The 25,797-nt window shown below is 35.2% G+C and overlaps 2 protein-coding genes across 2 annotated transcripts; both read right to left on the reverse strand.

Annotated features, from left to right (window-relative positions):
• Window positions 1–428: 428 nt before the first annotated feature.
• On the reverse strand, window positions 429–1,381 carry LOC111784614 (heat stress transcription factor B-3-like). Its single transcript, XM_023665265.1, has 2 exons — window positions 1,139–1,381; window positions 429–1,054 (listed from the first exon to the last, which is right to left on the reverse strand). Exons 1-2 carry the CDS (start codon window positions 1,379–1,381, stop codon window positions 614–616), a joined length of 684 nt encoding a protein of 227 aa, XP_023521033.1. The 3' UTR covers window positions 429–613.
• A 1,203-nt stretch (window positions 1,382–2,584) lies between these two features.
• LOC111784609 (RRP12-like protein) lies at window positions 2,585–25,196 on the reverse strand. The gene is made up of 18 exons (XM_023665261.1): window positions 24,518–25,196; window positions 23,839–24,376; window positions 21,481–21,729; window positions 19,628–19,716; window positions 17,031–17,241; window positions 16,686–16,867; window positions 16,392–16,562; window positions 14,340–14,524; window positions 13,187–13,280; window positions 12,725–12,781; window positions 11,585–11,719; window positions 8,124–8,198; window positions 6,842–6,952; window positions 4,425–4,586; window positions 4,216–4,344; window positions 3,958–4,059; window positions 3,413–3,486; window positions 2,585–3,324 (listed from the first exon to the last, which is right to left on the reverse strand). Exons 1-18 carry the CDS (start codon window positions 25,043–25,045, stop codon window positions 2,973–2,975), a joined length of 3,444 nt encoding a protein of 1,147 aa, XP_023521029.1. The 5' UTR covers window positions 25,046–25,196; the 3' UTR covers window positions 2,585–2,972.
• Between the last annotated feature and the right edge of the window lie 601 nt (window positions 25,197–25,797).

A 25,797-nucleotide genomic window follows, 5' to 3' on the forward strand; every position in this document is an offset into this window, starting at 1 on the left:
GTGTTCGGGAGGAATGGTTAGATTTGATTTAGTTATTTGAATTAGATTTGATTTAGATTTACTTGTTTTCCGTATATTCTGTAACACTATATACTAGCCAATTTCATTCTTCTAGGAGGTGAGATTTCTCCCAATTATCTAATCTTTCCATTTTTTCCATTTTTTCTGTCTGTTCTTAATAGTTTGATCCTCTTAGTTTGAGGATAGTTTGAGGAAGAGGCAAAAGATAATCCATTGTTTTTTAACTTTATAATTTAGAATAAACAAAAGGGAAAAATAAGAACTTCCTCATAAAAAAAATGTAGGCATGTTTGACATAAATATATGAAGGTTGGTTAAAAATTGGAAGATGAGCATCCAATATTTTTGAAGATTGTACGTACAACTAAGACTTTCAAAGATATTATATAGATTCCCATACCTGTTGGAATATTCCACCTACCACAAAATCATATCCTAATTCCTATCTAACTTCATTTTATTTCTTAAAATTTCGACCACAAAATAGACTATATATATATACACACGTATTTGCATTGGTTTAAATTAATACACAGTTAAACTTCATTGATTTGCATGATTGAGAGAACAAAAATGGTGCATTTTGATAAACTTATCTCTTCCTCTTGCTTTGCCTCACCATTTCATCTTCTTCCCCAACCTCCAACTTAACCCCAAATAGTTTCAAGTTTGGCTTCATTACCATCATCTCATCTTCCTTCTTATCATACCCATTAATGCCCAATTCGTACTTTCCTATCAAATCAATAAGCTCTCTGCATTTCCTCTTCATGTTCTTCACCTCAAACCTCAACGCTCCCTTCTCCTTCTTTAGCCTCTTGTTTTCGTCAACAAGTGTCGCGTAATGATCGGTTGACGATGAAGTCGACCAGGACCATTCATCTTCGTCAAGATCATCTCGATGTGTGGCCTCGATTGCTTTTGCATTACTCTTGTGTTTTCTCCTACGTATTTCGTAGAGTCTTTCTTTACCTCCCTTTTGAAACTTGTCATTGTAAAACTCCCATCGACTTGTCGCAATCTTGCGAAATCCCTATCAAAGTTTCGTTGTAAGGTTCGATTATCCGTCAAACTTAAGCTAATGGGTTACGATAAATTTCATGTTATATCGACTTACATATGTGTTTAGTTGGCGAACAAAGCTAGAAAAGTTGCTATGTTTGAAGAGGGTAGGGAGGAGATCTCTAGCGAACTCCGGGGGATGCCACACGACGAGCGCCGTCCCATCGTTGTTCCAGGAGATGACATCATCGGTGGTCGGATCCTCGACCAACAGGTAGGTTTTGGCCAAGAAGGGCGGCGGAGAGGGCTTTGGCTTTTGACACACATCACCTAGGCCTATAGCTGGCTGCTCCCCCATGAGAGAAATGAAGAAGTAGAAACAGAAAGGAAGAAGAAGATATAGAAATTAGAAGGATTTAGGAGGAAAGGAAGAGAAAAGAAGAAGGGCGGTTAAGAACTCCCAATCCCAACAATGGAAACCCAACACGACTCCACAGCTCATGAGAAATGCAACACCTTAACTTATATCCCACGAACACTATAAAAACTTCTTATATTATACTACTCACACCATTCATGGCTTCCCATTCATTTTACAATTTCCTTTTTTAATTGTTTGCACAATTACTTATTTTATTTTATAATTATAGCTTTTATTTTTGTTAAATTAAAATAGGAACCATATAACATGTTATAAATTAATGTTGTAATTTTCTAAAACGTCATAATTTATTGTTAAGAAAGAATTTCTGATACCATGTTAAAAATGAGAAGCTCTTATATCATGATGCTTTGATAGTTCTTCATCTTCTCCTACTATGATATTCTTCCTCTTCTCCAGGATTGGTAATTTGTCCAATTTAATTTGATTGAAATAAGTGAATATTTCGTCTGTCTGATCACTTCTTGGTCTATGCATAAATGATATACTTTAGGATTGGTAATTTGTCACATTTAATTTGATTGGAACAAAGTGAATATTTGTGTTAAATAAACATTCGAAGTTTTGAAGCGGAATAAGAAAACCAAGAACAATGCTCTGATTCGATCTGCTTTTCTTCTGTTTGCCCCATTCTTAACATTTATGTTTTATTATTTAGTAATTGTTTGATTATTTTACTTAATATTATTAGGATTTACTTTGAAATAGTTTGAAATGATTTTGGTTTAAATCATTTATTCGGAGATACGTGAGTGATCATTTTCGTATCAATTATATATCTAATTTCTTCTCATAAATTTGCTAACTTAGAAAACAAATATTTCACAAAAAATTTGCTAACTTAGAAAACAAATATTTCACAAAATGTTTGAGTACAATATTACCTTAAGTTTAAGTAAGTTATGAACTTCTGGGCGCTAGAGTAGTTTCCTTAAATGTTAATTTCGAGATTCGAAAAATAGGTCTCACCATCTCACTCCTCCAATAGGGTCTTAGAATTTAATATTTAATAAGGGGTAAATGACATTTTCATAATAATTTAAAACTTAAGCATAGTAACCCTCGCGTATTACAGCTACCCTGTAAAACAATGAAGTATTATGGAGAAAAGAGAACATCTTCCCATCAAAATCTACGCTCATAACCAATTAAATTGAATACCAATCAATCTTACATTTAAAGCTATATTTGAAAGAAAAAAAAATCCAATAACATTACAATATAAGCAAAGGTACCCCCGGATTTGCCCAAACAAAACTCAACAAGACATGTATACTTCCCTGTTTTGAGACAATGGTTTGAACATCCGCCCATCACTTAAGACGTTTAGAAGATGGCATTGAAGTTCCTCTTCTCCTGTAAACAATCCTACAACAAGGACCTGCTTTGCTCATATGCATTTCCTATCTGTTTCAAAACTGCAGCACCCTGGTGTGCTATGTGTCTTCCGGTTCGTAAGAACAGTTTTTCTTCCCTTTTCGAGATACCCAACTAATACGATCCCCAATCATCTAGAACTCTTGTGATAAAATTTTGAAGCTTTAACAGGCTTACCAAATCTTTCTTTCTGATGCTTGTTTCCAGATTTGTTTCCTCTCTGTTGAGCTTTTCCAGGAGCATCATGCCTCGAAAAATCTGCTCTACGACTGTCTCCGAAACCATCCGTAGTCGAACTCCTCTTACTACTGGAGATTGCAGCTCTTTTTATCATCTTAGATCTATCACCATCTTCAGTGAATACATCATCATTTTTTCTCCCGATGAAACCAGAAGGTTTTTCCCACTTCCTTTTTCTGTATTGACCAGCTACATTTTTCTTGGGCGCAGTCTCCAACCCGTCATGTTGCTTATCTCTTACCCTGACAATTGAGAAGCAAGAATGGACGTAATAAGCACATGTACATAAAACATACGGAAACAAGTTGGCATGAAACAAATGAATCAGACCCATTAGAAGATGAATCTGCAACATCTGTATTAGCATCTTCAGCATCCTTGGAACTGGTCTTATTATGGCGTTTCTGCAATTAAACGAGCATGGATAGAAGTTTAGAGGTAATTCAGAAGTTCGCACCTAAAGTATTTTCTCTTTTACTCTTTCCTTCCAAAAAAATACATTTGATAGGCAAATACTTGAGAATATTTTTTTAATAAGAGACTGAACAATTCAAAAATGAAAGTAGTAATAAAAAAAGGGAAGGCAATGTTTCCAAACATTCTTTTATCATATGATATTTATTTACGCACAACCGTGAACTATTGAAGTACGAATTGATAGGAACATGACATAGTTTCAATTTCATATATAGAAAAACTAAATTAAAATAAAATAGAAGTGCCCTTCCAGTTACGAATGTTAGTCTAGTGAATAGGCGACCAACTACTAGAGATTATCCAACGATGCCCATGAATCCAAGACGGAGAACTTTTATTCAGATTAAAACTGCAGTTAGAAATGTTCACACAAAACAACATGGGCTGAAGCAAATCACCTCGAAAAGAGACTTGATGAAACCCTTGTATTTGTCCGGACTATCACCCTCAATTGCAGCATAACCACATTTCCGTAAGAGAATCTCCAGAATTACTGTGACCTTTTAAGTAAAATGAACATGTGGATGAAGACATTGCAAGGATAATTAACAATTATGAGTGTCTGGAGAGGACAGAAAGAAATTGATAGACCGTATAGTTATTCGTATAAATATTAATTCCAAAAATAAGTTTCTATTGCTATATTTAAAGGTCACCTTTGATCGAAAATGATGCCTTGAGACAGATGACCAAGGTAGCGCTGCTAAAAGAATATCAGAAACGATGCTCTGAAGATCTTTAGCTTGCAAAGAAGAAACCAGAACTTTCACAAACCCTAGCACTGCCTATTTAATGGATAAGAACAACTTGTTATGGCGGATATTAATATGGAAATAAAAATAGAACCCAAAGCTAAGATACATACCTTTATAACTTCTATAGCCTTTCCTTGTAGCAAAGATAAGAGGGAGGGCACAAGATCAGGGATTGAAAGATATATATCTGCGTCTTCATAGACCAGCACTGAGAGTGCAGAGATCGCTCCACTCTTTACATGAGGAGATGCACCAGACAGATAGCCTAATATCTGAATATGAAAATGCAGCCACAGCTCATGAGCAAAGGAAGCATTAAAATGAAACACTTACAGTGACAGAATCAACCATAAAAGAAAAAAAAACAAACAAACAAACATTTCATGATCATTAAACCGATGTTTTATACCATTAAGATTCCATTAGAAGATCATGACAATGGTAATAAAATGTTCATTAAATAAAAAGACTCGCATTGTCTTTCAATACTTCCAATTTTCCTTTTTAATATGAGTGATCATAATCGACACTCTTGAAAGTCGAAAATATTCAATCAAACTGGTAAATTAAAGTTACAACACACTGCTAAATAAAAAGGTATAATGATTGGAGATTTGAGTAGGGCAAGGACCAAGATCCCTAGTGGGGAAAGCTTCATGTACTATTTCTAACAAAACCACAACTTGCTGCCCACCAACCGTTCCCCACAGGTAGACCTAGACCAGAACCAGAGTCTAGCTTCTGACATTCTAAACCTCTTCCTACCCCCATAAAGCTCCATCTAATCGTTAAGGTGAAATTCCATGATGCCATGTTATAGAGTCTACCCCTCGCCAACTAAAGATATATATATATATATATATATAAAGAGGGGGAGAAAAAGAGAAAAGAACAGGAGACCTCGTTTTAACCCATGTTAAAAACCCCAAACGGAAGGTAATAGTGAAAGAAAATTGAGCCATTTAGTTAAATAAGGGTGGCTTTTTTGGCTTTTGGGGTTGGGTAATATCTATTGACAATTTGAGGCAACAAAAATGAAGCCTTATTGTAATACATAGTTATGGAGATTTCTTTCTGAATCTTAAGAGATGAGGCAGAAGGTGGTATTGTAACAATTATGAGCTTATTTGTTGATTTCTTTTTAGAATATTTGGGATACGAACGTTAGATTTTAGAACATCACAGAAAGAAGGCATATAAACCAAGAAAGTTCAAATTTGCTACTAGAATCATTGACGTTTAAAGAGGTGAAGGATGAGGTGGACAAGAGGCATTGGGGGTGCTGGAACCATCTCGACAGTTTTCAGTAAGATCTTTAGTATGTTAACAGAAAATGTGGAAGTCTTGGAAACAAAACTTGTGCAATGCTAGGCTTGCGCCCCAAGAAAATGAGATTGTGTGGACAACACATTTGAAAGTCTAAATATAATGGAAAGAATGCAAAAAGATGTCTGTCTTTGATTTTATTTCCTTCTCAGGGTAAATTTTGCTTTAAGGAGAATGAAGGTACAGTAATTTGTTCTTTCTATTCTTCATTCATAAGGAGCTTAAGGAATTAAGTAATGCAAATGCTTGGTTTATTTTGGGCTGTTCATAACCTCTTGTAACAGAATGTAAATCGTTGGTAGTACAAAATTTCTCTCGAGGGAAAGCAAAGTTGTGGGTAAATGTAGTAGGGGCAATTTTATGGAACTTATCATTGGAAAGAAATAATAGAACTTTTAGGAGGTTTGAAAGGATTTGGTGGAGAATTTAGACTCTGCAAAGTTAATTTATGGGTTTCTTTGGATAGAGTTTTTTCTTGATTCTTTTTCAATAGTCCTTTTTAATTAAGAAGATTTGATATAATGGTTTTGTTATGGGCATAAGAATTGCATAAGGGTATGGAAACCTTCTAGCAGACGCGTTTTAAAGCTTTGAGGGGAAACCTGAAAGAGAAAGCCCAAAGAGGACAATATCTGCTAGCAGTGGATCTGGGCCGTTACAAATGGTATCAGAGCCAGACACCGGACTATGTACCAGCGAGGAGGCTGTTCCCCAAAGGGGGTAGACACGAGACAGTGTGCCAGTAAGGACGCTGGGCCCCAAAGGGGGTGGATTTGGCGGGGGTCCCACATCCATTGGAGAAAGAAAAGAGTGCCAGCAAGGATGCTGGGCCCCGAAGGGGAGTGGATTGTGATGTCCCACATTGGTTGGGGAGGAGAACAAAACACTATTTATAAGGGTATGGAAACCTTGTCCTAGTAGACGCGTTTTAAAGCCTTGAGGGGAAGCCCGAAAGGAAAAACCCATAGAGGAAAATATCTGCTAGCGGTGGATCTGGGCAATTACAAATCTCATGGACACCATTTAACCCTGTAGGTGTAAAAAATTCAAAGGATTTTGAAGAAGCAATGTAAACAGGACTTTTTCATATTTATTTTAAAGAAACAAGACTATTATTTCAAAGAGAAAATATAATAAAGTGACAAAACATACTTTCAATTGGTCCCTGAAAAGATGGAGGAAAAAGAGCATATGCACTTACCATGGCCACAAACTTTTTATGTACATCAGAATTCGCAAGTGACAAATCTTTTAGGTTGGAACTGATACAATGAAGTACATCATAAGCTGCTTTCCTGTTGTCTTCCTCTGCCTACGTCACAGCATAAATGACATTCAACAATATTAACATGTCAAATATCTCTCAAGTTATTACTTTAGCAAAGCAGAGAATACAAAAAGTGCATATCTGAACTCAAAACCTCACACTATGAGATATCAGATTACAAAGTAACAAAAATGATACGATTTAGTATAACAAAAAAAATATCATTACGAAGTCCCTTCATGGTATATCTCTCAACTTACCAAAAGTGAAGGTGAGGATTCCTCATGTAGGGATGGGTCAATCACCATGTTAATTCACAATTTCTTTTTTAAATAAAAGAAGAAAAACAATGAATCAAAGGATTTAAAATAAAGGAGCTTCTTGCTAGAAGAGTGAGAATATTGGCTGGTCGGATTACATCACCATAATTAGACTTCAATTTTAATCCCTATGCATCCTATTTATATCAAAATAAATCAGGACTCTTCAGTCGGTGATCGAGCTCTAGGGACAGTGATTCCCTTCATGATAACCATGATAACCAGGATGAGGGAGTTTGAAGTCTCATCGCCTCTCATTTCGTAATTCTCCTTGAGATATTCATTACTAAATTTCAGGAAAATAAACATCAAAACGAAAAAAATATATATATCACAACAGTAGAAATGGCTTCTCTTCCATCCTTCATCTCTCACGTCCGGGGTTAAGGGGGCCTGGGATTAAAAAATATCGGAAGAAAGTAGGCATTATCTTATCATTTTTTTTAAACAAAAAAAACCGAACTTTTCATTCAAAAAATGAAAAGAGATTACTGCTCAAAGGAAACAAACGCGGCAAGGGAGAGAAAAAATAATAATTACAAAAACACAGCCAAAATAAACAATCATACTGAAAAGAATACCAGAAAAAAGCTTGGGAAGAGAAAGCTCGAAGAAGGCAAAGGGGCAAAATTCTTTCCTCGTTGGAAGGAATTTTGTGCTCCCTCATAAGGATAGGCATTATCTTATCTGATAGAAAACATGTGTTTTATTCTTGCAATGAGTGAAGGCATCAGAACTGTTCATTATTGGCTTTTCTTTCTTCCTTCCTTTCCTTTTAATAGTTTTAATTTCAATTTAAAGGGACTAGCTATTTTTTTATAATCCCCCCTCCCACCCAAGTTCTTGACTTGAAAATATTGTAGGAAAATAGAAGCCTTTTCAAAAGTAGTTCTTACACTTTTTAATGCAACTATGATCTCGTTGAGCATAAGAAAAGCCTTGCTGCTCTCCTCCTCTGAGGTAATGTTAACCTACATAAAGCATCAATAGTAAGTAAGACTAGGCCACAGGAAAACTTGGAGAAAAAGAAACCCACGTTCTCATACAGTAATGAAAAAATGTACAAAAAATACGTGTGCTCCATAGACTATTTACTTCTTCCTCCAAGAGTACATATTATGGCTTCAAATATGACAAGAACCCATGCTAACTCACGATGTGGAACTTAACATGTTTCAGAAATCTCAGTTACCAACAAATCCATAGAACAATGCCACCATGGGTTTCGGGTAATGAACAAAAAGTTGTAAAACCATGGGTTCATACCAGTGGTGGTCAGCTATTTAAATTAATAAATTAGATTAAAAAAATTAAAAATCGGAATACCAAATATTGTAAAGTTGGATTTTTCTATTAGTCAAGATACAGGGATCCAGACACCAAAAATTAATTTTAAAAAAGTTTTATTATTATTAAGAATTTTTTATGGGAAACTTTAAAATAGAGTATATATGCAGATCAACACCAACAACTATCAATATTACTTCTAGAAGTAAAGAGGAACAGGTGCTCGAGAAGGTCGAATAGCGCAGCATACTTGGATAGTACTGTAATTTTTTGAGATAGGAAAATGATGCAGGTAGTCAGAAGCATAAATAGGCTAACTACACTTGTCCAAAATATCAAATAGCGACCAACTTATTTATCACCCTTTTTTGGAGGGATATGAAACTGAGAATATCTTCATTCAAAAATCATGTACAAAAGGGAGATAAGATATCCCCTAAAGAGCCAAGGGATTACGAAAAGGCTTCCTAATTGGTTAACACATGAGAGTAAGATCATAACTACAAAACTCTTAATAAAGAAGACAGCAAGAAGAAGTTTGAAGTTTGATAAAGGTCCAGGTAAACATAATCATCAGTTTAAAATCCTTTATTTAATAATAAACAAAACATATTACCAGTGAGAGAAAAAGTGTGTAACACCCGGAATTTTAAGAAAATAAATAAAATATTTTTTTCAAAAAAAAAAGAAGGAAAGCAGAATGGCACGCATGCAAGTTGGAGAAGATGATTGTACAGTCAACGGTTAGTTTCTCAACCTTCTCTTTAACGAATTTGAAGCAAGCCCTTTTCATCAGTTTTATTGTTTTTACTTAATTTAGGGCATATTGAGGAATTTTGGAGAAATTTGGAATATCCTCAAAGAGCCAAAACAAGCTCAGAAAGTTTACAATCAAGTAAGTAACCATATGGAAAAAGTTCCTAAGAAATACTTGTAAAAGTCGATTAGGATTGAGGGCAATGATTGAGTATTATGTTTAGGAGCCTAGTTTGAGCTAGACTCATGAGAATTGTGCTTAGATGATGCAATAGTTTACCACTCAATTATATTTTCCATCAGACAGCTCCTACATGCATGATCTTGTAAACTCTAATAGATAATTGGACTTATGCTTCTAGTATGTTGAGGTTGGATTATTATATCTTAATAAGCATGAGGAGCATGTTGTATGTCTTTATTCATTGTTGTGCATTAATTTAGGGTTTGGATAGCCCGTTATTGCCTAATTATGAGTTGGACTAATTGCTATGTGAGTGCTAATTATGGTTTCCATAGATGATGAGTTACTGTTTCACATATTTTGGTCCTAGCACCTAGTTATGAGTTTCATAGCCTCCTTGGGTTGACCAAGTACCTTGTAGGGACAAATAGAGCGCAATCCCTATTCATGAACTAACCAACAGAGGTTAGGTTATACTTGTTGCACATGGCTTAGTTGTCACCCATAGAGGATATCAGTAGCTATAGATAGTGTACTACCACAGTTCATATCAATGATGCCTAGTGGGGAGAGTCATGACCTTTTTATTGATTCAGACCGAGTGACATAGTGTCAGATAGTTTTACTATTCTAGCCTGGAAAGGCGTAGTGACAATTAGTTTACTGTTCTAACCTAAGAAGGCAAAGTAACAGGTAGTGATTGTTCCGAAGATAGGTAGTTTTATTGTTCTAACCCGATGAGGGTACATGAGCAAGTAGTTTACTGTCCCAGCCTGGAAGGCCATAATGACAGGTAATTACTGTTCTAACCCGTTGATGGTACATGAGCAGGTAGTTACTATTCTATCCTAGAATGGGCGTAGTGACAGGTAGTTTACTGATCATAGGAACAGATAGATATTGTCCTGCACCATTAGGGAGAATCCATTTATTAGATCTTAGTAGATAGATAGGTATGGAGTACGGTCACCGTTCAGAGCAAAAAGGGCTCCTTCATACTGATAAGTATTACCTTAGGGCCTTTTTCATGGGTCACAGTGACTCGGGCACTCCTCACACAAGACTGATGAAGGACCTAGACATACGTGAAACCTAGAGCTAAGAAAACAGAAAACCCTAGGTTGTGAACCTGGAGGGATTGAGTACTCCTTAAAGGAGGTATGCTAAGGGTAGTTGTACAGTGACCTACCAAGTTTGGTATAGTCGTTAAGCCACGTTAAAAACAGTTATGAGCACATAGCCTAAGTTTTTGTGTATAGGATCAAACCTAACAAGAGCCTACAAGTAGGTTGATAACTGAGTATTTTTGTACTCATTCCATGTTATTCTATTTTTTTTCAAATGGAGTGTAGGCCAATGTTGATGGCGGGAGCGTGCAGAGCCATGCAGCTGCAATGGGTGCATTTTAGATCAAGTCTTCTTCTTTCTTGTCATTTTTACTATTATTTAAAAGCTACTTCTCGAAACTTGTGTAAAACCGTTTTGATTGGACTCCACACATATTACCTTTAAACTACTTTTATGTCAGCTTTGAATGCATATTTAAATTTTAAATTTCTTGAGTCTCCCGCTTTACAAAAGAAAGATTTACTGCATTTTTTACCCTTGAGTGTACGTAGTAACCTGTGATTCGAGGTATCGAAAATTGGGTCGTTACAAAGTGTACATTAATAAGACAAGGTATCCCCCAAAATAAAATAGAGCTAGATTTAGAATAAACCGCAACTAAACTACAAACAAACAAAAGAAAGGCCAAAATTTAAAATGACGATATTTTTAGATTGACAAGAACTATATAAGTGAGAAACTCAAAACTCTAGCGTAAGCAACCTCTAACTTTTAACTTCAAACATAAAAAGCTTTCTATATTTCCAACAAAAATATCCCACTATCTTCCTATTGTTAGCCTAAGACCTGAAGATTTCAATTCTCAAATTTCTTTTGCCTCTATTCTAGGACAAGTTTTATTACAATATTCTCTACACATACAAATACGAGGTCCTTATCACCTTGAATATTTTGAGTTATCTTATTCTGTTACACTACTATATTTTCTATACCAAAAACATAATTTAAAAAAAAAAAAAAAAAGGCATATGATCTTTCAAGGAAGAACTTGGAGTTTTTTACCTTTAATGAATGAACCAGAAGAATGTGAAAACAAGCAAACCGACTTCTTTGAGATGAAGTATCAGCAGGAGATTGCAGATCAATTAACATTTCTACCAGCTCAGAAAATCTAGAAGAAGCAAACCAAGCATGTTCCTGCAACATTGCATGAAGGATTGACTTTAAATACAGTGTAACACAGAGTTTACGACCAAAATACAGGTGCAGAGATATCAACTAGTATTCATGGAAAATGACAACTGATACTGAATATATGAAGAAAAGCTAGACCTGTATTTTTATCATGTTTACAGAAACAGCTATAACAGAGTAACTAGAAATCTTATTACTTAAGTAGGAGGCTGGTTGGTGTAAAAGGATGTCGTTGTCAGTAATCTGTTAAATTTTTCATTTACTGGGCATGCTTACTGCCAAAAATCTAGAATTTAAAATTTGCAGGATGTAGTTTAAAAACAAAACTAAAAGAAAATCATTTCTTGCTCAACTTAGCAGGTGTAAAATTCAGGTTACAAAATTTTCCATATACACCTTGACATAAATTCCTTAAATCAATACGAGGTTGAACAATCTAACTAGTCAAAGTCAAAAGACAACAATCAGCTTGCCATTCACATTACCCATCATCATGTTGAACAGTTCAACCATAAATTTCCACATACTATAAAAATAGGTTGCTACAGATCATTAGTTAAGTAGTATCACAGTGAGAGCCTGTATGATCTTTTAGTTGCCTCCTTGAGTTTGGTAGAGAATTTGGAGTTAACCGCTTCAAAGTCGTCAAGAATTAGAAAAAGAGAGTCAGGATATAGAATTGAAGAATGGATTGGAATCAAAGACAGTATCTTCCAATTCAAAGGAAAAAAGAAATTTATCTGTAAAAGTGGAGAAAGGGAAATTCACAAATCAAGTTGATTTTCGAGTGCTGGTTGGATTTAAAGGTTGTTAGTGACAGTCAATTTTACTAGGTGCTGGTTGGATTAAAAGGTCGTTAGTGGACTGTTAATTTTAACTACCATTTAGTTAGTGCTCTTAACTACCAATAGCAGACGTATGTACTGAAAAAAACTGATTTTCAAAGCAAGAATTGATCCCTTGAGTTATCCTAAGTTGAATCTCCGCAAGAACAGTAAGCCTAACAACCTCCAGAATTCTGCTCAGAGTTTGATACGCTTCAACATGGCCCAGCTCATAAGATGCCTAAAAACCAAAATTTATGAATCAGCAAACTAAACAGGTCAAATATTTGAAATCAACAATAAGTTACATAGTGCAAGACAGTCTTATTTTCTAAATTATCATTCCTTTCTCATTTAAAAATAGCCAGGTGCAATGATTTGAGCAAGCTATTATAATCATTTTGTTACAGCCAATTGGAAAATCCATCTGAAATATCTGACTTTGATAAGGAGGAGGATATGACAATGTTCCCCTCAGCTAATACATTGTAGAATCTTTAATGATATGTTTCTCATCTTTAAAATATATACGCTAATAGAAGCATCTAAACTTTCAAGATTAGTAAAAATTCAACAGCTAAAAGATTCTCAATCAATCTAGTTATAGAAACAACAAAAAATTGGTGCTTCAAGTAACAAAAAATACCTGAAAAGAAACCTTAACAAATTTATAGATTAGATCAATTAAATCCTCCTCAGCTCCCCTAATGATAGCTGAAGCTAGCTCCAACATTACACATCTACAAAAAATATATATATATTTAAATTAAGAATGAAAGCACCACCTCAATGAGATGCAATTGAATAAATGACTAAACATTAACGGATAGTAAGAATTTGTATTGAAAACATAGCAATAGGAAATATCTAACTATTAAACATCAAATATCAAATGGGAATAAATTTAAAGAACTTATAAATCAGACTTAACAAATTGAGAGAGAGAACGAGAGACAAGTTTGGTGTTGTGAAAAATTCTAGTCACATCAAACCCTAAAAAACCGGAAGAGAAAATATAACAGAAAAGCCAAACTTGCGCACCAGACAAAAGAGACTGCAAACATTAAACTTCTGTCTTCATTTCTGGGAGACGCTAACAAAAATCAGAGATTTTCAAAGGAGGAAAGGTTTTAGAAGATGAAGAAATTTCTGGGATCAATGTTTTAGAAGCCCCAAAAAGTATGTGCTTAAGCGCGCTTCAAGCTAAGTTAGGTTGTGCCTCTATCCTTGCTAAGTATATGCTTCTTTTTTAAATGCAACTGATTAAATTGAGTAAACAAAAGAAAAATTAAATTATAAAATTGTTGGTTCTCCTTTGTTTAACATTCTCAAGAGACGAAAGCCTAACAAGACAAAAGAAGAAAATATAGAGGGATACAAGTCTTAAAGATGGGAAAATGGTGATGAGAACCTATTGGTCGTGACAGGTTGTAAGTTTCAAGTGTTGACAATGTGTTCGTGTAGTTTACTTTTATGATTTTATACTCTTTCTAATTAGAGTTTGTTTTCCTATAATAGTTAATCCCTTATTTTCTCAATCTTATTCTTCATAAAGAGTTGTCGTCTTAAAAATACTGTTTGGGCTAAAACACATACCTTTATGCAAGCAAGCGCATTGCAATTAACATGGCAATAAAAAGATGAACTCCTATGTATCATTATTGTTCGAATTTATCATGAGGCCTGAAAGCCTCAAAGAATGATGAATTGGAAAAATGAATTGACATTCTCAACACACATCTTAAATTTTATTTAATTTCAACATACAACATCCTGCACGGAACAAAACCACAACTTACCTTTGACGATCAATCTCTCTTGTCCCAGAATTTCCTTCAGCATTCTGAGCTAGTTCATCAGCGTTGGCTCTTGGCTCCTCAAACTCACCCTTGGTATTCAGAAACTGAAACCTCTCAAGCAGTGACACAAAAACATTCTTGGTCATCCTAGAGTCCGTGATGGAAGCCAAGCATCCAATTGTATCCTAATAACACATGATATAAATTGTTTTTACTAACAAATGTTGTCCATTGCCTAAATATAAGACCTTCTGAACATCCAAACACATGAGGAACGATAATATCAATTTGCACCACAGCAAAGCTAAACGTAAGCAAAAGCGTTCACTAAAAAAGGAAACGTTCTCAAAGGAAACGTTCTCAAAGAAAACAACAAAAAGCTCATTATCTGTGACCAAAAGCATCAAAACTCAACAGGATGTTCTAATGCAACTCATCATGCTCCCCAAGACCAAATAAACGGCCCACATAAATATAATTGGGTTTTTCATATAACAAATAAGTTACAAAATTATACGACAAATTTTCATCCTCAAATACATTAGCTTCTTGAAATAATAAATATCGAAGTTTAAGTTTGTGCAAAGTAGATACACTTATTGAGCTACTAAAATTCCAATTTTCAGGTATATGACCATCATCTATCTATACTATAGCTATCGTAGGGGCTTGTAAGAATAGATATCTTGTGTTCCCTATTTAAGTTTTTCATAAATTCACTCAAAATCAAATTAACCCATATTTTGAATTTAGTCCGTGATAACTTCTCTTAAAATATCAATCCAATATCTTGAGTTTCATTCCATTTTAGTCTTTGAACTTTCAAATGTTCAATTTTAGTCTTTGTATTTTAAAATAAATCTTAAATTACCGCTAATCTTATTGAAATTGGTAAAATAATAATAACTTTTAAGTAAGAAAATATACAATGTAAATATATTTCCAAGAGTTATAGAATCAAGGCTAATATAGAGACTAATTTTTATTTTTAGAAAAGTATGGCTCTTTTTTGTAGTCCAGTGGCTTTTGAGAATACCTCATGCGCTTTTCTGTATTGAACCTTTTTTATAATATACATTCGTTACTTGTAAAAAAATTATAAGAAAAACTATTGGGGCAGTCTTGATAGCATCAATTGGGATCTTTTGAGTAAGATCCTTGAAGCTAAAGCGCTTGATTTTACTTGGAGAGGATGGAACAAGGGATACATCTTGAGTACTACTTATTCTAACATCAATAATGGATCAATAATGAATAATGAGCAGTGATGTAATGCCTCATGCTCAAGATTTGGATCAGGATTTAAAATCCAAATTCATTACCTGATGGCCCCAACATTTTCCTACATCCCCAGCCCACGCTACCTACATGTTGCTTTAAGAAGTGAAGACTATCCCCTCAAACCAACACGAGTCCTTTCAACGTATTTTGTCCACACTCCATGCTTCGTAGGAGAACTTTCAGGAGATCACCTAACATAAGATTATTCCAAGCTTAACGTACTTGACTTTAGAGTTCTTATGATTGAGTCACCAAAAAAAGAAAGTGCACCTTATTAGTATGGGTAGTAACTTTCAATTCTTTTAAGTCTTTCATAACCTCATATTCTTTAGATCACTCTCATTTGGATGTGATCTCGGTTTATTCATGTAACCCCCCTTTGCTCGAGCATCACACTTAATGTAAAATTCACACTTCAAGGGATCTTCATCAAAATGATCCCTTCAGCCTGCTCTTATTATTATTGGTGGCAAATTATCATCCATATCTTGAATAGACGCAAGAAGAGGACTTGATAGAAGGGTTTTAGACTAGCAAAAATAAAAATTCACACCCCCAGATAAAAGCATTGTGAGCGTCACTATAACCACATCTCCTTATTAGACTATGCCAACACCCTGATATTTCTAAAAACTATAGTAATAAAATGATTGCAATAATCTTACATATCAACCTAAAAAATGCAGTTTTTTCATGCTCAAATATAAAAGGAGGTATAATTTAATACTTGAATATGTTCAAATAGTAATTGCTGAGGTACGAGAAGGAAACCTTCAAATGTGAGCGCATTGTTGGTACAGAACCAACAAATAACTCAGCTAGAGGCTGAAGCAACTTAGCTGAAGATAATACCAACGCCTTCCTGTTCTTGCTTGCCGTTTTCTTTGAATAAGCAGATGCTTCATTGGAATTTGGTGCAACTGTGTTATTATTCACAAGGATCTACACAATTGAAACAAATTAAAACAAGACGACAATAACTTTATCAATAAATAAATAAATAAAATGAAACAAAAAGTAGTAGTCGAATGTATAATAGCATTAAAGTCAGCATCATTGTGTGACCTGTAAGGCAACAGCTATATCTTCATGCATAAAGGAGCCTTCTTTAAGAAGTGTAATAATAAGTTCAGTAAGCATTCCAAGACTTTGGTGCATATCACTAGGATGGCGACAAAATGCGGGCAGTAATCTCCATAATTTATGGGCACATGTCTGCAGATTTTTTCTTGTCGCGGCCTTCTTAACTGTGACAAGGGAGTCATTGAATTGAATTCAACAACAAAGACTATTTTTTTAAGAAATCTGAAGATGAATATGAGAGTATAAGCTTAAAATATGAGAAAAGAAAAAAATAATGGCCACGAACCACAAAATTCATGGTCAACCAGATATGAACCAAAGAATCACCTTTACAACTTTCATGCTGAAATGATTTTGCAAGGGGCACAATATATTCCAGATAGTACCCAAGTGATGCTCCAGTAACATGACTTTGTAGAATTGGTATCAACCACATGTTCTGCACGGTTAAGTCACCAGCATTAATGGATATAGGAATAAGAGTAAGTATCTTCTCAGGTCCCATAGCAGTTACAGCAGATCCTACACAGTTCTGAAGCTGCAAAGTAAAAGTCAGCATTTAATTAGATAAGAAACTGAAGGCAAGGAGGCATATGAAGAAAAAAAAGATTAAAACTGCTCCAATTGACGGAGATAGGAAAAGGAAAAGAGATTGTAGAACTCTTTGGAAAGAAAATACCGTAAGGGAAAAACAGTATACGTTACTTTCCAAAGAAAAAATCACTGATCTTTTTTTTTTTTCCTTTTGATGAAGAAACAAGGGGCTGTCTTATAGACACAAAAGAGTAGAAAACAGCCTAGGGCGAGGAATGAGAAAGCCACTACCAAAAACACTAAACCATCGAAGCCCTCCAATCATATATAATCATGAGGAAGCTATTATTACAAAAATAATGATATATATATATATAGTATCAATCCCACAAAATAACCACTAAACCATCCAAGCCCTCCAAAAATTTATAATCGTGGGGAAGCTATTTTTACTAAAAAAAAATAATGTTATATACACACACAGATATAAATATTATTTATTTTGGTACACATATCAAGAAAGTATGTCGTACATACTCCAAAAGAGATTCAACCAGTGTAGATCTTTTCTCAAAGGAAATTTGATTTCATTCCTTCCAAATTAGCCCACTCGCACAATCCCACAAAATTCTAGGTTTGCCCTTGAAGTCCTTTCCCCGTCAAGATTCCAAAAGCCACTTATCCACTTTCTCAGGGAGGAAAATCACAAAAACTTGCAGCAAAAAGGGAGACCCAAAGAAATCAAGCAGCAATTGAGTATATAATGGATAAAGATGTGATCTAATGACTCTGACTCCTTCCAGCAGAGGCAACAAACAGAAGGTGGTAGCCCAAAAATCACTGACCTCTTTGTCCCGTCTTTCAAAGTCCTATTTCTATCCAACCATGGTTGCTTTCGAACCATTTTTTTGCCATAGTTTTCATCTTTCTCAGAGTAAACATTTGGAACCAAAAGAACCCTAGGACCAAGGTAGAGAAACTCACTCCCAAAGATTGAGAATTATATTTCACACTAAAAAACCATTTTTCTGAGAGAAGTATGTTTCACACGAAAGAACCAAAAGAACCCTAGGACCGAGGTAGAGAAACCCACTCCCAAAGATCTACAAAAGAAAAGTCCTCCACTTGTTAATTATCACGGTTAGGCAACAATTTCAAAAGAATTGTGAGATTTGAGCACCACCAAGAAGCACTATGCAGAAACATAAGATGAGAGCTTATCTTCAAGAATCCTAAGGCTTCTTTCTCTCCAAAGGTTCCACAAAAGGGCATATGTAGCACAACACCATAAGATCTTGTTTTTCCCTTTAAAAATCCAACCACCAAGCATTTCCACTAGCCACTCATCCATCCTTTTAGGTAGACACAAAGGAACACTAAACTCTTTGAAAATAACCGACCAGCTCCTTGGAGCATAGGGGAAATATGGACCTGAGTTTCTTCACTTTCCAGACAAAGACAGAAACCAGGGGGAAATGGGAGTTGTTTTGCAGCCTGCCTTTCAATAGTATTTATGCTTCTATAGGCCGTAGACCACAAGAAAGCTTTGATCTTTAATGGGACTTCGAACATCTAAATCCATTTTATCAAAAGATGACAAAGCCTCGTAGTCCCTTTGGAGAGCTTTAGGACAGCATATTTTTAAGAAAAGGTACCAGACGGTGGGTCCAACTTCTACTTCACTCCATCTTTGTCATTACCCAGAACTATGGAATTTAGAAGCTGTATAAGGTTGATCCAACTTTACATTTCTCCATCGACACCTCCTTATCCATACCAGGTCTGCTGCACCCCAATCCAATAATCAGCTATTGCAATACCTTTATTATTTGAAATTGCGTGCAAGCCCAAAAAAGACTGTGCCAGGGTGGGTGTTTGAGCCAACCCATTTATTGACCCAAAAGAAAATTCTGCAACCATTCCCCATTCTGAATTACATAAAACTGAAGAACTTACCTTTATCTTTAACAATGCTTGATCACACCTGCTGTTTCACTTTTCTGATTGAAGGGCTCGACACCCAATCTTGAAGCGCATAAATAACCCCTAAGATGCTGCGGCCAAGATGCCTTAGATATTCAGCCTTGAAAAGTTCCTTATTGATGCATTCTGCTCAAATACTCTCCCCTCAAGCCATGTTTACTCTTTTAAGTTCGAGGCTTTCCTTCCTCTTTCATACTTTTATTCAACAATTTAATAAAAAAATTCACTTAAAAAATTAAAATTAACGAACCCTTGCATGATCAACATTAGATATAAGCCAGTAATTTTGAAAAACTTATAGGAGATTTATAATTGGCTTTAATTAGCAGTTACATGATATGTAAAAGACAATTTGCTAACTAAGAATGGACATGAGGATTTTAATGCTAAATGTTGATTACACTTACATTATCAACATGAGATATATTCCCTGCACTATTTCTCAAATGAGCAAGTTTGAGCAAAATATGCTTCATATAGGTGAAAGAAGTTGTTCCTACAATAAAAATGAAAAATAATTAGTAGATCAAACAGTAACTTCGAAACATATTAAAAATTGTAGCAAAACAAAGTATAAACTATAGAAGCACCACAAAAATAAAGAAAGTAAGAGCAAGGAGAAAATAACACAATTGATTGTAAGTGGTTCAAACATGGTAGCCCTACATCCACCCCACATCAGCCAGCATCAGACACTTTGATTATCTCTCCAAGAACATGAATGAAGCTCAGTGCCCATAAAGAGGAAAGCACGCACTGTCACGCACAAGAGGTAAAAAATTTCCAGAATGACTATGTCGTTCCTTTCCCAGAGATCCATGCTGTTACAAAATTGTCATCCCACTGCCCGAATATTCTCTTTCTTTCTGTTGTGATTAGCTACCGTGATCATGTAATATTTTCTTGCTAAAAACTTACGCCACAATCTATTTCCCTCTAAGAGTACCTCCAAAGTAAATAAATAAAGCAAGGTTCTTCCCCTCAACAATTCATACACCAAGCCCTCAACAAGCACACCAAAATGTTTTGGGCAAAGGCACCGAATCACAATCAATAAGATAACTTCCTCCCACTTCATCAAGACTTCCCAACATGGGTTGATGCATCCGTGAACCAAAGAATGAAAAAAAAATACTTAAGCTTCTTCAAGCACTTCCTCTACCAGAACATTTAGACCAAGACTGATGGACGGCAACATTTAAAGCCATAATGTTAAAACATAAAACTGATTGGCAATAAAATGCCTAAAATTATCCGGCTCCAGGACCTGCAACCCAAAAACAATCAGAAATAAAACCCCTAATTCTATCCAAAAGGAAAGCCTACCTACAACTGAGAATCAGCACCTCATAAAATCTTAATTCTGCCCCACAATCCTAAATCTATTAACTTTTAATATCCTAGTCCCCAAAAATCAAATGGTGAAATCATTACCAAGCTTACAGTGCATTGTTATTAAATTATCACTAGTTCCAAAAAGGTATTGACTAGTTTAGCTATTTAAATCATTCATACATGTTCATTCTTACTCTAATTGGACACGTGTCCAACACCAAACACTCTGCCCATGCTCTATTTACATATTTGTGGTTCATAATTTAATTTCTTTTCTTTTTTTTTTTTTTTTCAATCCTGATTGTACCTACACATAAAATCTATTTATTTTTTGAGTCACTCGTATGATATTCTGTAATAAAACATGATGCAGCTGGGAGAAATGTTAAAAATCAACTTTTTTTTTCAAAATTCGTGGTTATCTTTTCATATTTTTTATAATCTAAATGTTAATGAAGAAGGTAAACACCAACCATGTAGGAAAGTGTCGCCAACACGTCGGCAGGCAATCACTATCCAAATACAGAACAATCATAACATAAATTTCAAAACTTATGCTCTACTCTATCAAAGAGAACTGTTAGTTTTGGAATGTGAAGGTAACTGCAAATGGAATGCAATAATTTAAACTTCAATGTCTAAATACATTATCAATATCTTTAGTGATGGAAAATTCAACTAATTCATTTCATGCAACTGATGGATGCATTAGAGAACAAAATGTTCTCTAATTATATACATAATCATAACTGAATCATAATTAGCCATAATTGCCCCAAACTATGCGTGGAAACAACAATAATAAATAAATTTTGAATTTTTCAATAAATTACCTTTGTGAATAGCAACTTAGTAACCAGATCATAAAAGAAATCAGTTCAAAAATTAAGATTTATAAAATATGATGTAAATACTGGAAACGAACCTAGTTTGAGAAACAGATCAGATATGACATCAATAATATATTTCCCAAGATCTCCATCATAACTATTCAGAACATCCTCAAAAACGCCACAAGTTGATTTTATGGCTTGTACTTCAATGCTCTCCAGGTTGCAGTCGTCTAGACAAGGATCTTTACCGATCAAGCATTCTTGATCCACATGATCCTGTATTAACTCCTTCAATATACCAGAAGCATGTAAAGCCTTACTTGCATCGGAAGTCAAAAGGCCTGCAATTAAGTTAAAACTCCAATACATAAAGATGTGTCTTGACATCTCCGGAGGTGGTAATGCATCACACATGAAATAGACAAAGTCCATTTGATGACCAACAAAACTCTTAGCCAACACATCATTGAAATTGAAACCAACAAAAATTCAATAAGTGGCTCTAAAATAAATGAAAAGACATAGAATCAGCAAACTAAATTATGGCACATCATCCTTATTGAACCTCTAGACACACTAAATAACATGCTCATAGAACTAATTAATGAGACCATGGCTGCTATCGATTCTAATTATGAGTCCACCCCCACTACCATAGATTATGAGCCTACCCCTACTAGTGCAGAATTACCAACTAAATCACACACTCCACCTCCGTTGCCAGATCCATTGTTCTCATAGGTATATGCGAGAAGGAAAGTCATTTCAAAACCGATACAAGCCCAAACATCCAACTTTACGCAAAATGAGGATGTACCACATGTACCAATAGATGATAGACCCATATCTCTCTGAAAACCTACTAAAGAACGCACAAAATGACCCTTATACCACCTATCAAACTATGTCACACTTCACGGATGTAAAAGCCTTGCTATGGAAAAATGCATCAGGGCCTCTTTTTATTATTGTTTGGAAAGAACAAAATCAAAGGGTCTTCCTAGATAAGGAATAATCTCATGCTAAGCTCTTTGATCTTATTATTTACCATGCTAATTTTTGCTTCCTATGCTTCTTATGGCTAAGTCTTTATATTAATCAATTGGAAAGGCCTTTTGTAATCACTATGAATTAAACATACCTTCGGTAAATTTCATTCATCAATGAAATTGTTTTTCAAAAAAATAAATTAATGAAAAGTAAACATTTTAATTCTTAGTCATATCCCAAAACAAAAACAAGGTTTTAAAAACTACTTTTTTGAGTTTTTAAAACTTGGCTTGGTTTTTTAAAACATGGGGAAAAATTAGATAACAAAACAAAGAAACTTATAGGTAAAAGTATTGTTTATAAGCTTAATTTTCAAAAATCAAAATTAAATGATTGTCAAACAGGACCTAAAACTCTTTGATCCAAGAAATACATAGATAAAACTCAATCAAAAGTTTCCACTGAAGGAAATTTCTTATTAGAAATTGCAACCACTTCAATATAGCATTTCAAGAGTTCAAAATTTTGTGTGAACAGTCAAGCCTACTCACAGCATCAACAACATGCTACTTACAACATCAACAGCATGGGTGAACATAAAGGAGAAAGCAATATGGAGGATCCCCTGCCTCCACAATCATCAAATCTACTTCCAGCTTTTCAATTAGGAAAGATAGAAAAGGTGGGTAAGAATACACCTCCCAACCCAATTCTCCTAGCTCTTACGAAGTATTTCTTATCAAGAATATTGTAAATTGACCCTATAATTAACGTTTTTCTTGATTAATTTTCAGAATCCATTCTTTAGCCTTCCTTTTCCTAGTACACCACTAATACCATCCACAAATTCATCAGCATTCGAAATAGCTCCGTCCATCATTAATGAAAGCTAACTGATTTTTCGAGAAAGTATTAGGAGGAAAAAATTTAATCATCTCAATAAGGATCATTCAAATGATTTTTGCAAATAACAATTGGCAGACTTCTTAGACAAAAAAATGCACAAGTTTCCTCATCGTGGTATTCATAATCAATAATCATGAGTGGGTGGAATCAAACATGAAAATCAATAGCCCAATTCTAAACTTAAATTAAGATTAAAGAATTTGGAAATTGTAGCTTTCTACAAAAGATCTCAAAGCTCGCTTTTCAAATTCCCAAGGATGATTTTGTTAGTCATTGGTGTGTGTTTTACACAATAGATAATGAAGTCATCATATCTTCCTTCAAATCCTCCTTCGTGGAATAATTTTTTCTTCCAGGATGAAAACCAACCGGCTTAAAAAAATTTCTTTTTTAAAATAGTAAACTTCAAGCATTTTATAGTTGATATCAAATTACATTGAAAGGTGTAGCAGGTGGCAACAAAAAAAACCTCAAACCAATGTGGGATAAAAAAACAAGCTTACAACAGAAGTATGATTCAAGTTCACAAAGAACTAGGGAAAGTCTTGGTTTACCTGTCATATAACCACAAACTACAGGAAGATTTCTGATCGCTATGCTAGAACCTCCTGCATCCATGGCACATTTCAACAACGTGGCAGCAGTAAGCACAGTGTCCAAGGGGTTCGCATCTCCCAAAGAAAGGTATGAGCCAATTGAAACAATAATGCTTTCAACCTCCGAAGCGAAAACTCCAGCTTTTGAAGATTTAAGAATAAGTTCGATAGCTTTGAAACTGTGCCCTGTAACTACCGAGTAACGTGGCTTTACAAGTTTAATTAATTCTTTAAGCATTTTCAAACGAACTTTTTTAGATAGTAATGGAATAGCTAGAGTGATCACATTCAGCATGTGAAGGACATCAAGATGTTGATCATTTGACTGATTATCTACCTCACGCCCATCAATACGGCTGCTGGTGCTTAATTTAATTGCCGAGGGCATGCAGCTTTCCAGAAAAGAAAAAACCAATTTGCTAGCCTCTTTCTTGATAGCAGAATCCTTCAAAGAATTCAAAAACGTAATAAGCGAATCTTGGGCACAACGTCGAACCTGCATTCAAGAATCGGCATATCAAATCAAGGATATCCACCCTTAAGCCACATTAAATACCCACAAAGCTTGGTTCTGGAAACTTTAAACTTTTAAAAAACAGCTAAACAGCCACCCATGAAATACAAATCAAATGCATACCTTGGGACGCCGGTCAACCGAAAACTTCAGCAAAGTATCAAAGCCTAACTGAACCGAGCCCCAATCCTCCAAGTTACAAAATCCTAACAAAATCCCCAAGCACTTCACTGCAGCCCTCACGGTGGACACAGTCAAGCTCTTCTTTCCCAATAGTACCACCAGTACACCCACCGCTTCGCTTGCATTAGACGCAGAAATTCCCGTAGGCGGCACCAAGGGAAGTGTAATGGCTAAAAAGGACAACAAAGCAGATAAGGCAGTAAGGTCCAAGGCGTCGGAAACCGAAGCATTATCAATGGCGGAAATAGCGGCGGCAAAGTATCCAGCGGGGGTGAGGGGGAGGGACTCGGACTCGAGAATGGAGCGCATGGCGACGGCGGAAGCGAGGAGATGGCTGTGCTGTGGAGCGGAGGACTTGGAATAGCGCTCCATGAGTTGGGCGCAGATGTCTGAAGCATCACTGAGAGATACAACTTCAGCATCATCTTTGTCCCGCTCTTGTTGCTGGTGTTGAGTTCCTTCCGACATGGTTTTAATTGCTTCTTTCTGGGTTTAACTTCAGGGCTGCAGAGTTTAAGGAAGGCAGCTGTGCGATTCAAAAGCCGAATTGGAAGAAGAAGAAGATGATGATGAAAGGGTTTTGGGTTTTAGCCGTGCAGCGCCCAAAAAAAAAAATTCATTAGCTTTTTTTTTTTTTTTTTTTTTCNTTTTTTTGTAAAGCAAGACAAATTACTATTTAAATTTGTGTTTTTTTTTTTCTTTTTCTCACACGTCGGAGTTTAGAAAGTCGGGATGCCGAGTTGAATTGAGCTCTAAAGTCAATATAATGACCATAAATTTTTACTTACCTAGAGTCGCTATCATCATCGTAACATAATCAATTTCTATGCAAAAATTAGTATTTAAACTTCTTCATAAACATAAGTTCATCTTAAAAAACACTGTCATGACCTTACATGTTCCAAAACATCTTTAAAACGACATAATAAAAAAAACTAAGTAAAATAAACCCACTTAAATTAAAACACATCATATTCTAACTCAAGGCTAGGAAAATATGTGCATTTACCCTATGATGTGTCATAGTCTCGAGTTGCAATGTTGTCGTCAGTTGTACAGGAATATATTTTTTTACTTGAGTAGCACGTGACTTGAGTATTTCTTAAAATACTCAAATGACCTCATTATTGGGGTTAAATGCAAACCCATACAATTTCATGAATGAATGAGACATATCATAACAATCTATTTTCCTGCGGCAGCTATGACAATGGGGATGT

Source organism: Cucurbita pepo, unplaced genomic scaffold (assembly GCF_002806865.2).
Source record: "Cucurbita pepo subsp. pepo cultivar mu-cu-16 unplaced genomic scaffold, ASM280686v2 Cp4.1_scaffold000242, whole genome shotgun sequence".
Classification (NCBI taxonomy): domain Eukaryota; kingdom Viridiplantae; phylum Streptophyta; class Magnoliopsida; order Cucurbitales; family Cucurbitaceae; genus Cucurbita; species Cucurbita pepo.

What these genes read in the sequence shown, in the direction of transcription:
- LOC111784614 (XM_023665265.1), bottom strand. Translation starts at nt 1,381, where the DNA reads ATGGGGGAGCAGCCAGCTATAGGCCTAGGTGATGTGTGTCAAAAGCCA. An exon ending in TTCGCCAACTAAACACATAT is followed by an intron (nt 1,055 to 1,138) that starts GTAAGTCGATAT and finishes AAACTTTGATAG; the next exon opens with GGATTTCGCAAGATTGCGAC.
- LOC111784609 (XM_023665261.1), bottom strand. Translation starts at nt 25,045, where the DNA reads ATGTCGGAAGGAACTCAACACCAGCAACAAGAGCGGGACAAAGATGAT. An exon ending in ATATATCTCATGTTGATAAT is followed by an intron (nt 17,242 to 19,627) that starts GTAAGTGTAATC and finishes TTTACTTTGCAG; the next exon opens with CTTCAGAACTGTGTAGGATC. An exon ending in ATAAAAAGTTTGTGGCCATG is followed by an intron (nt 4,587 to 6,841) that starts GTAAGTGCATAT and finishes TTTCATATTCAG; the next exon opens with ATATTAGGCTATCTGTCTGG.